Raw genomic sequence first — 15,526 nt, 5'->3', positions numbered from 1 at the left:
CCTGCCAGAGATGCGTCACATACCCGACAAAACAAACGCATCACTCGCTCAGCCTGCGCGTTTCACTGACTCTACGGTAATCGATGAAGACGAGTACAACTTGGTGCGCATGTGCGGGTTTCTGTACGTGTTCTTTGTGCTGAGTGACCCGAGTACCCGATTCACTTCAATGAGTGAGCCAATGGCGGACAATTAGCAACCCGTTGCAGTGGAAAGTCGTGGACAGATGTACACTCAGGAAAGTGTAGTGCACAGTGTACATAGTTTACTTAAGTATACTGTGTGTATTGATTTAATAATTGTAAAACTGATCTTAAAATTAATGGCAAAAATTAATTTATATGTTTAAATATTGTGAAATATATGCATTTGTTGCCTTTCCTGTAGAGACAATGTGATTCATAGCACACCTCTTGTGCTGCATCTCATTATATTTTTACATTTCGCTAAACCGATCACGTGACCACTGTCCTCGCTATTGTTTTATTAGGAGCAAACACAGCAATCGTGTGATTGTGTGCTCGATCGGCATTGAGCACAATGACCACAGGCCTAAAACGTGTCGATGACAACATGCGGTGTGCATGCAGTGCATGACCAGCACAACCATACAATCAATGCAATGAGCAATGTTTGCAAGTCCTGAGTCATGTGACTGGACAGAAACGCAATAGAAAGATAATGACAGCCTGACACGCCCCGCCCATTTCACACCCGCAAGGCGTCCATGGCAGGGAGAGCAGCGGGGCGGAGGGGTATCCGCTCTCATGCGTCTGCGCGTGTGGATGTCTAGCACAAAGCCGATTGGTTGAAAATGACATCACCACTCAAGGTTTATTGTTGGTAAGAGGATGAGCTCATCGTTTAGAATCAGTCTCTGTGGGAGAAGAGGGAGAAAGCAGGACGTGGACTCAAAAGAATCTGCAGATCTGCATTACAGACCTGCTTTCAGACTCCTGCCGAGGATTTTTACAGACGAAAAAAGAAACACAGTAAGTCATGCATGTTTGATTTAAAAGTAATAATTCAATTGCACGCTTTTATCGCATCATATCTTAACTGCAGATTCGTTAGTTAAGGGTAAAAAACAGGGATGCATGCTTTTGGGTTGTGTATATGTACAAATCTAACAACAGCATGTAAAAATATAATGTGTCGAAATGAATGAGTATGTGTGAAGTTTTGTTTCAGCTTGTTCGATGCACAAATGAATTAACTTCAAAATATATTTGATGTCTCAGGGTGAAAAAACAAATAAATGTGCAACAATGTAAACATATGTACATACAAAATAGACACCGTGACAAAAAATATTAACGAAGTTAGCTAGTATAAGTGGGCGATGCTGTAAATGTAGGCATCGGTCCGATATCATGTAAATACAGTTCGTGTTGCCGATACGTTGACTTGGCGTTGTTGATCACACTCTAAAACAAGGGAAATAATTTTAGACACACAAAAAAATTAACTTATGTGTTAACAATTTAACGAGATATGCCCACATCAATTTGCTACCATCTCAACATAATAATACATTTGTTTGAGATAAAACAAAGCCAATAGTGAAAAATAAGTAATTCCCCATGTATCTATGTAACAACACAACCAAGAAAGACTTGTGAAAATTAACAGAATATTGATCGATCTCATCGCGCTAGTATCAATCCAATACATACCCCCCCTCCCCATATCGACACGATCGATATTTTGACGACTATCCACCCACCCTTACAGCTAGCTAACGTTGCTAGGAATGAACGAGCAAGGCAGGAAGACGTCAAGGGACTCTAAGGAAGCACAACATAAACTCTAGTAATTAAGTACTAAATAACTATAGTTATTTATAAAGTATTTATAAAATATTAACAGGAGTGAGCATAAATAAGCCGACGCCTTCCCGCAATTTACCCAACATCCTAATTGCCAGGTAACGACAGTCACTCAGTTGGGCACCGGAAACAAGGGACTCCAAACGGAAACACCAAAAAATAACAGTCCGTATATAAATACTACAAAATAAAAGACCGAAGGCTGGGAGCGACGGCGAGTCTATGAAATAAACGGTTATTAACGCTTAGAAATGTATGATTTTTTTAACATCTGGAAAACATTTGCAATACATTTTTAATTGAAAAGTGAAAGAATGTGGTGTTTTTTTGTGTTGCAGTCATGGTTTGGTCCAGGGATGGAGAGACAGAGCGTCCTCCTCTGTCCATCATCCTACCAAGACTCTACCTTGGAGCGGAGAGTGACGTGACGCAGGTAAAAGTCAACTCATTTTTAATAATATTGATAGTATGGATACAGCTACATAATGCTGCATAATACAGTAGCATTATCGGATTGTACTAAAGATATTTTTCAGTTCAGTCAGGGATAAATTGTCATATTGGTTGATATTTTTGTATTGATACAGTGTTTATATATATATGTATATCTTTGTGCAGTGTTGTATTCGGATTATAATCATGAAATGCAAATGTATAGGCAAAAATTACAAAATTGCAGTATAGTCCACCTCTAACTAACGTCACTCACAGGAGTTATGCTTAAAAAAAATCAACCCCAATTGCATTTGAGCTTCCTTTATTCAAGAGATGTAATATATTGCCTTTTTAACATTTAAAAATGAAATAGTTATAGATTATTTGTCTGTCTACAGGACCGACTGGCCTCTTTGGGTATTTCCTATGTTCTGAGTGTAAGCCGCTGCAGCCCCCGGCCCTCCTTCCTTCCCTGCTCCAGACACCTCCGCATTCCCATTGATGACTCCCTGCGGGATGACCTGCTCCCCTGGATCCCTCAGGCTCTACGCTTCATCGGTTAGTACACTTGACACTGACACTGTTTGAATTTTATGCCGACAGATGTAAGAATTATACATAATTGTTTATGCAGATACAGCAATGTCATCAGGAGCCTCCGTGCTGGTTCACTGTGCGGCTGGAATCTCTCGCTCGCCAGCTCTGGCTGTCGCCTACATCATGTATAGCTTGGGAATGGATCTGGACCAGGCTTACAGGTACATGTAATAAACTTTAATTTCTCAAGAGTATTTGACGTTGTGATTAGAATGTCAAGAGCTTTTAAATAAAATCAATTAAACAAACAAAAAAAACATTGAAAATTAAATGGACTCTCGGTCTCTTTTACCAAAAATTACACTTGAATAAAAATCATGACCAGTGACAGTAGTACTGAATATTGTCAGAAAAAAAGATAAATAACCCAGAAATAATCTGACTTATCATTGTGCGTCAATGCAGACATCAGCTCATTTGCATCAACACTTGATGTAGCACATGACACACACAAGGTCGCCAATTGTGCACACTTCAGTGTGTAGCGCCCCGCCTGAATGACTGACAGGAAAGTTCCCTCACGCCGTTCATTCCGCTATAGAACCAACACGTCCAGATGCACAGAGTGAACTCTCTTGTCATGCAGCCTCTCTGGTCGAGAGAGAGGAGCAAAACAAACATGCGTCAATATATTGAGGCCGGCAAAATTGTCAATTTATTATACTGTATTTATCATGCAGTTCATTGATTTATTGATTATCGTGACAGGCCTGTATTGAATTCAAATTATGTATATACAGTATATGTAGTTAGTTTATCAAATTTTTACTTAGTTCTTGCCATCTGAATGCTATATACAAGTCATTGGTGATTTTCTTCGTCATTTTGTTCGAAACAAATTAGATCTAAAGTCAATTAGACACTTTCTTACCCCAAACTCTGTCTGCTCTTGATAGGTTTGTGAAAGAACGCAGACCCTCCATTTCCCCAAACTTCAACTTCCTGGGTCAACTGCAACACTTCCAGGGCACCTTGCGTCAAAAGACCGCTAGTGGTGACTTACTGGACAACGACCTTCCATCCATCAACCACAATAACAACCACGCCCCCACAATGATCCACCAGGCCGGTGAGAATTCCTGCCAACAGAGACATTCAAATCCAGATGCTAACGGCAACCAGCGGCTGTTCTCATCAGGGACACTTTGGACAATCAACCAGGAGGAAGTCCAGACTCCCTTCAAGGTGTCCAGTCCAAGAACAAAACCCACACAACTACAACCCCCAGCAGGCTCTGCTTCCCTTTCGGAAAGACGCAAAACCCTCAGCCTCTGTTTGACCCCCTTGGGAGTCTGTCCCGCTACAACAACACACCCCAGTAACCAACCTGAGAACACCAATGCGTCCAAAAGTGTCCACAAGAGGGAGCCTGGGGCGAAGACGCAGAGGAACAGCGGGTCCTTGAAGCAAACGGAGGAGTCAACACAAAGCAAGAGTTCACACACATCAGAGGTGAAGGATCAAGGCCTGCTGTCGCCTCTCGGTTGCACCCTCAATAAGCTGCTGGACTGGGGGGAGAGGATGCTTCTGGGAGGGGTGTTTGCCCACCCGGTCAAGATGGGACAGCCTGCTTTGCCATACAGGTGCTGAATGGAATCTGTGAATGTGTTTGTGCATGTCATGTACATACAAGTCATCAGCAGCAACACCTTTGTTTATTTATTCCTGACTGGGATGATTTTCACAGTTTATATTGTCATTGTCATTGGTAAGAAGGCGTTAATTTAAAATGATTTTGTCACTTTGACCTGAATTGTACAATGTTTGCTGACTATTAAACCTTTCATTTCAACCTCATTTCTCATGCCCTTTATTGTACAGTGTGCATTTCAGTGCAATAAACAGCAGGTGGATAATTGGGTATTGATCCATCAACACCAAGTAAATACAGGACCAGTGCTACCGATACTGACATTTTCATCAATGTAACAATATGCAAACATATATATAGAATTTAAAAATACCGTATTCAGAAAATAGTAACTTTTAGTGTTCAGTTGTCTTGACTAATATTTACATTTGTTTGATGATCTGAAACATTTAAGTGTGATAAACATGCAAAAAAAACTTTTTCACACCACTGTATGTTTGTAAAAATGAACGAATACAAAAAAACATAGATATCATCACGCCAGTATCGATCCTTTACTGATACTATTTTTGGTATTGATACTCTTGATATTTGGTTGCCAGACCAGCCCCAAATGGGGATTGTATGGTGGAGCGTTGTGATTGGAAACTCGATTCCTTTTACTGATTCGTGTTTTTCTAAGTCACTCACTGAGGCGAATCGGGTAATTGAGTCACTCGAGTACTTCTTTCAGTAATGAATAATCTGACGTGTTACCATTACAGTACGATATCAAACTCGTGTTAATGTAATTTTATATATGTATTTGCTTTCATAAGACAAGCGGCATGGAAAATGGATGGATGGTATTTGATTATTTCGTGCTTCCAACAGCTCCAGATCTGAACTCAGTCCCCTACAAAAATCATTCAAGGATCTTGAAAACAAATCAAGAAATGTGTATCGGTATCCGTGATGGTATTCTGGCTCTGCATTGTGTCGGTATCAGATCGACACCCACATTTGCAGTATCGCCCAGCTCTGGTCTGAAGTCCGAGTGGCGAGCACGCGCTGCATTCACCTCCTGCGCGCGGCACAGAATAGACGTGACGTCACAGATACTTCCAATGACCAAATAAGGAACGTGACACATTAAAGTGGAATTTTTTTCGGCGCAAATTTGAATACACGAACGGAGACGGTGTCCTCTGTGTGTGTCCGTTAGCGAAGAAGAAGCAACACAACAACGACAAAGTAACACAATTCGTGTGGACATTAACGGACTGGGTTGTTAGTGGACTTTTTCTGGAGGAGGAAAAGAGGAAGCAGTTCCGCCCTCACGAGCCGACGTGAGGCCGAAAAGCAGACCAAAGCAGCAAAGAAGTCGACAGGGTTTGGCGTCAAAGATCTTAACTTAAGACAAACTTTTTGTCTCTTTAGCGGACATCCTTGTCAATTCCTTCTCTTTTCGGCGGTGGTGCGTTTGCGTTTAACCCCTAAAAATGACTTATATCCCGCCGAGCATAAAGTTCTTCTGATACTGCATTCCGCCTCGATATCACCTACTAGCTACTACTAGCATTTAGCTTAGCTGCTTATTAATTGACTGATTTTTTTAACATCCGGAAAAGGACCCAGTTAAAAAAAACTGCGATGAGCGGAGAAGAGGAAAGATTCAAGCTGGTAGTGGTGGGAGGTGGAGGAGTGGGAAAGAGTGCCCTGACCATCCAGTTCATTCAGGTAGGACATCATCACCTGAAGCATACAAGCTTCTATCTTTAGAGTAATTCATTTCATTCATTTTCTACCTGTTATCCTCACGAGGGTCGCGGGGGTGCTGGAGCCTATCCCAGCTGTCTCCGAGTGAGACGCGGGGTACACCCTGGACTACAGAGATGTTATAAATGTATATATTTAAAAACACATATTTTGCATGTGAGTTGTGCATTATTAGCATCAACATTTTAACTTTTACAGCAGACACTGTGGGTCTTAAGTTCCGGCATCCCCGAAAGCTTGATGTTGACAAGCTCCTCCGATTTTAGATCAACATTTGCAGTAAAAGTGCCTTGTATTTGTTAGCTCCAGACCCCCCTCCAGATCCTTGCCCCTTTCCTCAATATACCTCACACACTTCTAAAATGCATTTTAAAGAATAAAATCTATAGGTATTGAATGAATGATCGACGATGATCAATGAACAGATGGTGGTTAGCATGTTCACCACACTGGCTAACATCTGGCTTTGAATTTCCGTTGGGCAACTCTGTGGAGTTGCATGTTAGGTTAATAGGCGGCTCTAAATTGTCCATAGGTATGAACGTGAGGGTGAATAATTGTCTATATGTGCACTTTGATTGGCTGGCGACCAGTGCAGCGTGTACCCTGCCTACCGCCCAAAGTCAGCTGGGATAGGCTCCAGCCTACCCCCATGACCGTAGAGAGGATAAACAGCATATAAGATGGATGGCAGTAAGACATCAACATGTAAAATTGTGAGCTTTCTAACAATGGTATACATGCATGCTGTACATTTGACCTGTATTGGCATGTACTTATGAATTAATACCTACTTAGGGTGAAAACAAACTCTTTGTAGGTGGATGGCTGTTATTTTGCGTATACTTGGTGTATCTGCATCAGTAGCTCAATATGATTAAACAATGCTTATATATGATTGTTTCTTTTCAGTCGTACTTTGTGTCCGACTACGACCCCACCATTGAAGACTCCTACACTAAGATCTGCAATGTGGATGGAAAAGACACCCGCCTGGACAGTAAGATTCTCACATCACTGTTTGTCACAGTGCCAGCAAGATGTGCGAAAAGCTTTGTTTAGAAGCAGAGGGTGTGTTGCAGTATGATCGGATTTTCCCTTGTTAGGACTTGTACTAGGGGGTGAGTTACTGCACTTGTGCTGGAAGCTAAGGCACTGGGAGATGACTACAAGGAAGTTGTAATACCTGGATAAAATTTTCCAGCAATCCTGGTGTAAAGGGTGGGATCAACTTCTGATACACGTGCAGTGATTCATCAGCTCCGCTTCCCTAAATCCAGTTTCTTGCTTGTATGTCACGTTTAATGGAGCTTTGTTGAGGGAGTGTGGAATAAATGGTCATGCTGGCTGCAGCTAAAGCAGCTAAAGTTCAAACCATCATACACAAACACGAGGATCAGGGTAATGGTCGTTTTTCTCTTCATGTGATGGAAAATCAGTTTCATGCCAGCAAATGAATAAAACTACTGTGTGTTGTTTTTTAATTACATTTTGCTATTTTGTGTTTTTGTCAGTCTTAGATACGGCAGGTCAGGAGGAATTTGGCGCGATGAGAGAGCAGTACATGCGCTCAGGAGAGGGCTTCTTGCTAGTGTTTGCACTCAACGACAGAGGGAGGCAAGTGTTTCTTCCACTTCAAGAAATGTTGTGTGTTATGTTTTTTCAATGTGTAGATAAGAAACTGTATGAATGTATGACCTGACTGCTTTGATCAGTTTTTGAGACTGACTGACTTGTAGAACTGCAATGATCCGTCAACGTGATGACCATTTCAACACATTATCATAGGTTTCACTGAAGCTAGCTGCATGCCATGTCGCCATGTCACCATGTCGAGCCTTTCCAGCTTCCTGAACAAGAGTGGAGTAATGTCCAAGCAGATGCTTTAGTGATTCTCCACTTGATCAAAGTTACTTAAGATTTGTCAGATGAAAATGTCATTGCTGCATATGACTTCTATCAAAACATGCAAACAGTAGTTTAGGTCTAGTTCAGACCTATTTCCTGCTTTGCATATAAAGCATCATGGGGATTGTAGTTTGTTTTAGTGTTTTATTTATTTTACATGTGTCTTTACTCTTTACATAACTACACTGCAACATAGATGATTAATAATAGCAGCTACAACTCCCGTCATTGTTTTCAACTAATAATTTGTATTTTTTGTTTCAATTTGTGTAATAGTTTAAAGGATCATGGTTAGGTCATGCATGAAAAGTTTTATAAAACATTTAAATACTACCTGTGTAAGCTCAGTGTCTTGACACCCCAATATTATATATACAATTATTATTATATATTATCACAACATTAGAGGCTGCATGGTGGACGATGTGGTTGGCGTGCAGGCCACACAGCTAGGAGACCCGGGTTCGATTCCTCCCTCAGGCATCTCTGTGTGGAGTGTGTTTTCTCTGGCTACTCCCACATGCTAGGTTAATTGGTGACTCCAAATTGTCCATAGGTATGAATGTGAGTGTGAATGGTTGTTTGTCTATATGTGCCTTGTGATTGGCTGGTGACCAGTCTAGGGTGTACCCTGCCTCTCGCTCGAAGACAGCTGGGATAGGCTCCAGCACCCCCGCGGCCCTCGTGGCGATAAGTGGTAGAAAATGAATGAATGAATGACTTTGAGGGACAATAAACATTTTAAAATGCACCTGCAAAGTCTGTTTGTCCTGTCATACACTATATTTCTTCACTGTACTTTTCTTAAAAATGTTAAAAATCTCGCCTCATCCTCATAGACCCAATCTTGTGTGTTGTCTTGTCTTGTGAACTGAGTGTCCTGTGACACCCCGAGTAAATACTAAAGTACTTGGCTTTTTTAATGGCCATCTTCGGCTTGTTACTGGAATTGCTGCAGGGCAATTCTGAACTTTTTAAACTGTAAAAATATTATTCATGCTGTAGACTTTGCACAAATACATTCAGAAATGGAGAAAAATGATGTCAACAACGTGTATGTGAATGTGTGTCTCCCAATACGAGGGATGCCGATTGACTGTTTACTAGAGCTTCATGGGCCCTGAGAATTTTAACAGTGGTCCCGTCTCAGTGTGCTCAGCATGCTTGGTTGGTCATATAAACGTGGCCTGGACATGATGCAAACAGACCACAAGCTGACAGTGACTTATACCATAATAGATGCAACTTTTTATGGGAGAGAATACAGTAAGGTTAAAAGCAAATGCATCTTACTTAAGGAGAATATATGCAGACACGAACAACAAATATGTGTACTGGAAGAGAGTGCATTATTGGGATTTTGGTGTAATTGGTGGTGATATTTTTACACTATATCTTGAATCATCAAATCTGTGCACTGTGTAATAATTTCATAAAAATAGTGTATTTTTGTCTTAACAGCTACCATGAGGTCCAGAAGTTTCACACTCAGATCCTTAGAGTGAAAGATCGAGATGACTTCCCCATGCTTCTGGTTGGAAACAAGGCCGACCTGGAGCAGCAAAGAGTGGTAACTAATACTCTGGTGGATCTTTTTAGGGCCTGTTAAATCTCCCACATGTAGTATTTATATTTTATCACTTCCCATGAGTTTGTTTGCATTGTTGTTAGTCACCAGAATTATGAAAGAAGTGAAATAGTTTTTCACAACCCTTTGAGGGGAGGGGCTGAGGCACATGAAGAAACCCCCTAAAATGTGTTATTGCAAATCTGGGTGAAGGTGTGGTTAGCAAACAGACTTTTTAGTTCAGTCCTGTCATACAGTAACTTATTTGGAAATAATAGACGTGATTCAGTACTTGTGTTGTTGACACAACCTCTCTCTTGATCTCCATGAAGATGTAACAATAGAAGCAAACTTTTACTTATTATTTTTTGTAGAAGGCCAGAGTTAAGTATGTTATTTTCTGTGACTGTTTTGCTAATTTAAATTGTGATATGAACGATATGATACCCCATACCACAACCAATGATGGTTACGTATGCTGACATCCCACTGATGTCATGCATCATGGCGGTTTAACCTCTTTTTTTGTGTTTGTTTGACTTAAGAGATATATTTTCCCAGAAAGAACATTTAGGTAGGTTTGTGATCTACACTACATACTTATGGATCATTTGAGTAATTCTCGTTTTTGCTTAGATTTCCAGGGAGGATGCTCAGGCATTTGCTAGAGAGAATAAGATCCATTATATGGAGGCCTCAGCTAAGAACCGCTACAATGTGGATGAAACCTTTCTGGAGCTGGTGCGAATTATCAGGTATTTATTGTTATTACTAAGTATAATTACTATTATTATATCAATAATTGACTAAATACAGTGCAACCCGCTTAAGTTGTCCCAATCCACTGTGTTCTCATTATTACAATGTTCCAACTTAAAGAAAATCTGCACATTGTTGGAATTTTGCCCATCATCCACAATCCTTATGTGAGACAACATCAACACACGTCTTTTCCTTGTCTATGAATTCCAGCAATTGCTACCACAGGGCAGCTAATAATGCATAAAATAAAAATTCCAAATTCCAGCAACGCTCCTTTTACATGCCATGAATTACATATTAACCAAGCTAACGTTGTTCATTTTGGAGCGACTACTTTTCTGGCATAGATAAACTGTATATATCTATGATAACAAGCACTATGTGCTCCATTTATCAGAATCAATATACAGTAGGTCAAAAAAGTTATCACTGGGGTTTGTTAGCGCTAACAATTCTGGAGCCTCTGGGTGTTCTCCTTCCCAGATACACAAAGCCTTTCCATCGACAATACTGTGTGTGTACCATTTCTATTGGAATGGCTCCTGGATCCTCACTTGTGCCACAGTATTTGTCCGCGGCGGCTCTCAGGAAGTGTGTGTTGGTAAATGTTGATTTGTACTACATTACCCCGAAAAACTGGAAGTGTATACACTGTTGTTGAAACTATGAGCGAGTAAAGGTGTTTTTGCTGCACACCTCTGTTCTAAGACGGTAACAACATCAAATTAAAAGCATAAATGAATACAGAACTACCATCCATCAGTACAAGTCTGGAGTTTGTTTCTCAGTGAGAAAATTATGACCTCCCTTTTGAGGTAACAGTCAGTGTGCTAGCATGAATTAACTTGAGATAGTGCACATTAGCACTCAATAACATCATCAAAACGTAACTTTATGCATTCCCACACACTATTAGCCTTTGGGACCAAATACCAGGTCAAAGAAAGCAGAATGCTACAGGCTAGTAATATATCTGTGCAGAGTGTGACAACATTAGCGCATGGAAAATGGTGTGTTCATGGACCGTTGAACAAGTAAGACGGGTCCCCGCTCACAACAAAAAGCAAAAACTATGGGATTTCTTCACCATTGCATCTGGAAGTTTTCAATGGCCTGATTTCACCCCACCCTGCTCTAGAAGGAATGGAAAAGGGAAAGATGTGTGTTCTTGCTCACATGAAGATTGTGGATGATGAGCATTTTCCTTACAGCTGACTCGGAGATTGCATGGTCAACCTCTTTTTTGATGTAAAATTTGAACAACTGAGAGATATTTAGACCATTATATTTAGTCCATTTATATTGTGTGTTAATATTGTTAACTTCATCATCATCAGGAAGCAGCGTGAAACGACATCAGCAGCCTACTGCTGGCGAGTTACACAACATTAAACACGGACTTCTTGTTCAGTGCAAACTAAGCTTCAAAATAAAAGGGAAAGAGTGTTAACCTGGATTCTACCACTGCAACCGACAAAATACACTTTTTATGTGTATAGATAGATATGTAGATAGATAGATAGAGGAATTCACTATATTTCTATGACTGACTAATTTCAGTTTTGATGCTCGGTTAATTGGCGACTCCAAATTGCCCATAGGTATGAATGTGAGTGTGAATGGTTGTTTGTCTATATGTGCCCTGTAATTGGCTGGCGACCAGTCCACGGTGTACCCCGTCTCTTGCCCGAAGACAGCTGGGATAGGCTCCAGCATACCTGCGACCCTCGTGAGGATAAGCGGTAGAAAATGAATGAATGAATGAATGAATGAGTGGATGGGTTTAGATTATGTCAACTACTACTGGTACTTATGTTGCCGTCTCCCAGTCCGAGTGCTGTCAACTGTAATGGGTTCCATTGTATCTAAATGTTTACTGTATGTCTTTTCTAACTAACATGAATTGATTTCAACAAATGAAATGAAACAGACTGTTTGAAAGGGCACAGCATGCTCTTATTGCAGTTGAATGTTGAATGATGAATGTATTTTGTTTTACTTCTACAGAAAGTTTCAGGAAATGGAGAGTCCTCCGCCTCCGGCACATCATGCTGGGAAAAAGCAGCGTAGTAACTGCCCTTGCGTCCTCCTCTAAGTGCCTTTACCATGGACACCAAAGCCTCTCCAGGTGGTCAGAAAAAAAGAAATGTTGTGCAGGAGAGATAGAACTAAGGTGCATCATTTTCTCCACAAATGCTTTCATTTGCACTTTTCCCAAAAGCAAATCAATATAGTTTAATTTAGTGGGAAGCTTTGAACAACAGCAGAAATAGTTCAAGTTATTGATTGCGACATCATCACGCGTTATTGGGTGCGAGCACTTGCAGGTACGGATGTCGGCATAGACATCATCAAATGTATGTAACATGTACATAGTACAGTACATAGTACATACATACATAGGTACGCTGACAAACTGCCAAAAGAGAATCAGTTTGGAGAAAAGTAAATAGCATGGTAGTAAGGTTGAGCGTGACATGCCCAGTCTTGACACAGCAAATGCTGTCATGCTCTAAGCTGGCCTATAGGAGGCGACACCAGCATTACCACAACACAGCACACCTCACAGCAGCAGCGGATGTTTGGTCGGGATGTTTGCCGATGGCCATACTTTTCACTTCACATTTTTCAACATCATTTCATTATTTTGTTAATATATATTTTTTAACTTTATTTTGTTATAATCATGATTTTAATCAGAATAAAACACAAGAGAAAGATTTTAGGCAAGCAAAAAAAAAGTTTTTATCAACAAACCTATAAGACTATGTAACATTATCAACAAAATATTATAAGTATTCCCTTTTATTACATACAATTGTTTGAGCAAAATAATGCTCTCTTGTGTTCAAAGTTTGTAAACAGCATAACTATATATATCAATCTCAATAATGTAACATATGAACACCAAAAAATGCACATCTTTGTGAACATAAATGTAGACAAGAACTTAAAAATACAGATCTCATCACACTAGCATTAATCCCAAACTGATAAAAAAGGCATCTCCAAGTGTTCCAGACACGACAATATGAACAAAATACATTTTATAGACAGTGAGAAATAATTATAACTGACGAATGAAAAGGACTTGTTTGAGCAGAACGATACGGTTCAGCTTACCGTCTGAATGTAGATGAGGTATGCATATTCCACACATACACAGAATGACTCTCTAGTGTCACTACTTTACGTTGTAGCCATATTTCTATTTTTCCTATGTGCTATATTCATATTTTCACTTAACTCCACATCTGCTTGACAGCAAAAACACAAATAATTTATTTTTTATATTGTAAATACAGTATGGGGTTCATTCATTTCAACAGGGTAAAATTATCTACATTTTCTGTTCTTGTACAAGTGGATTTTTTTAATTCATGCAGTTTTTACATCATTCAATGCCATTGTTATTTCTAAATTGGTTTACATGATTATTCATGCTCATACCCTAAGTCAGGGGTGTCCACACTTTTCCATGGAGGGTCCATTTTGCTGATGCTAAAGCCCCGCAAAGCGATCTTTGCTTTGTATTTATTACTGGTAAGCAAATTAGTGTAACATCTGATAATCATTAACTCATTCAATCCCAGGCATATTTCAAAATTCAATCCCTTCACTACTGGCCATTTTAGATGATTTTGACTGGTACAAGTATATTGTGTTATGACTGTATAATAATGGAACCTACCAAAAGAAAGATCAAACTCTCATCTTTCATCGGAAAAAAATATGTTTCTACTTTTTTATGTTCTTTAGTAGTCAGCAGTAGAACATAGGTAGGTTTCAGGCAAATATCAGTTCGTCAGGGGAAAAAAGGGAGAAAAACGGCTACATTTCAAGCAAACAACCACACCACAACATGAACAACAAAAAAGGGTTGTTTTACATCAAATTTATTTGCAAATTTAACACAAAGAATTATTTAAAGTATTTATAGTTGAACTAAACTGTGTACGTACGTGTTTGTGCATGTGTTAAAATTTTGCTACAATGCATAAGCTACAGGCAACACTCCTCCACGCTCTATCACTTCCTTCTTGCCAATGAGCATGTTAATACTCGACTGTAAAATGGTATGTAAATGTGTCTTTGGGATTGAATGAGTTAATCATGAATTTACAGTATTTATTTTTACAACGTGCAGAGAGACTATAAAAATTAGTTGCATGCCAAAAATTCCCCACGGGCCGCACTATGGACACCACTGCTTTGGGTTGAGTTGATGTTTAAGATGCAGTATTCCCATACAGAAATGTTCCCTGAAGAAGCTAGTAAGGATAACGTACATTATGTTCAATATCTTGTCTGTAATATTTTATGAATGCTGCCATACATTTCATGTTACACAGGAACCAACAATGTTTCTACAATATTTGGACTCAGACTCAATTCTGCTACGACAGACTAGATTATATTAGCAACTTTATACCATATTTTTAGAATACAAACAAATTAGTTAAAATTTTATTCACAAAAATGATTATTCATATGGACAGCCAGAGAAGAGTTGGGGAAAATATATTGGGATTTTTTTTCTTTCTCTAATAAACCTATTTTATTCATCTATAATGCTTTGGGCAACATGAATTTACATTTTTATATTATAAACTGCAATTAAAATGTTTTACATTGACTTCAAGGACATTGTTTTTTGTATTTTGTTTTATATAAGGTTGCAAATGTTTGCAGCATTTCATTCACTGTATGTCAGTAATAATTGGAACATATGTGGTCAAGCAGCATCTGTTAAAAAAAGGGGCAACAATTTTCACATGGTTTCATTAAATGTTACAATTTTGCACTTTATTAGGCAGTCCTTAAACACACCATAGTTGCTGTGAGACACCAGTGAAACTAATTCTACACCATGACTCCCATTCCATCTGTTCATCAGTCATCTTCCGTTATCATTCATGAGTGGTGAGTACCTATTAGTGACGTGCGATACCACTGAATCAGTTTGTTCCCATACTGAGTAAAATTCTGAACATTCTGGCATTGGTGATATTGATCCAATATTGAGCAAATTCACCTAATGTATCTGCGAAAGTAATGTACTTTATTTAATAGCACAGC

At 39.4% G+C, this 15,526-nt stretch overlaps 2 protein-coding genes across 2 annotated transcripts; both read left to right on the top strand.

Annotated features, from left to right (window-relative positions):
* Positions 1-847: 847 nt before the first annotated feature.
* LOC131103300 (uncharacterized) lies at positions 848-4,664 on the top strand. The gene is made up of 5 exons (XM_058049443.2): positions 848-992; positions 2,168-2,262; positions 2,663-2,822; positions 2,899-3,022; positions 3,758-4,664. The coding sequence occupies exons 2-5, from the start codon at positions 2,170-2,172 to the stop codon at positions 4,449-4,451; spliced, it is 1,071 nt and encodes a 356-aa protein (XP_057905426.2). The 5' UTR covers positions 848-992; positions 2,168-2,169; the 3' UTR covers positions 4,452-4,664.
* An 867-nt stretch (positions 4,665-5,531) lies between these two features.
* Positions 5,532-15,089, top strand: rras (RAS related). Its single transcript, XM_058048289.2, has 6 exons — positions 5,532-6,171; positions 7,123-7,210; positions 7,725-7,827; positions 9,580-9,688; positions 10,322-10,440; positions 12,455-15,089. The coding sequence occupies exons 1-6, from the start codon at positions 6,085-6,087 to the stop codon at positions 12,540-12,542; spliced, it is 594 nt and encodes a 197-aa protein (XP_057904272.1). The 5' UTR covers positions 5,532-6,084; the 3' UTR covers positions 12,543-15,089.
* Positions 15,090-15,526: the final 437 nt, after the last annotated feature.

Source organism: Doryrhamphus excisus, linkage group LG16 (genome assembly GCF_037039965.1).
Source record: "Doryrhamphus excisus strain RoL-2023G ecotype Guam linkage group LG16, RoL_Dexc_Guam_v1.1, whole genome shotgun sequence".
Lineage (NCBI taxonomy): Eukaryota > Metazoa > Chordata > Actinopteri > Syngnathiformes > Syngnathidae > Doryrhamphus > Doryrhamphus excisus.
Note: the sequence above shows the minus strand (reverse complement) of the source record. Positions and strands in the feature narration are given on the sequence as shown.

Bases quoted from the DNA above. Each gene is read 5' to 3' on its own strand.
- LOC131103300 (XM_058049443.2), top strand. From the start codon at position 2,170: ATGGTTTGGTCCAGGGATGGAGAGACAGAGCGTCCTCCTCTGTCCATC. The intron at 2,823-2,898 runs GTTAGTACACTT...TTGTTTATGCAG, and splicing joins TCAGGCTCTACGCTTCATCG to ATACAGCAATGTCATCAGGA. The intron at 3,023-3,757 runs GTACATGTAATA...TGCTCTTGATAG, and splicing joins GATCTGGACCAGGCTTACAG to GTTTGTGAAAGAACGCAGAC.
- rras (XM_058048289.2), top strand. From the start codon at position 6,085: ATGAGCGGAGAAGAGGAAAGATTCAAGCTGGTAGTGGTGGGAGGTGGA. The intron at 9,689-10,321 runs GTAACTAATACT...GTTTTTGCTTAG, and splicing joins ACCTGGAGCAGCAAAGAGTG to ATTTCCAGGGAGGATGCTCA. The intron at 10,441-12,454 runs GTATTTATTGTT...TTACTTCTACAG, and splicing joins GAGCTGGTGCGAATTATCAG to AAAGTTTCAGGAAATGGAGA.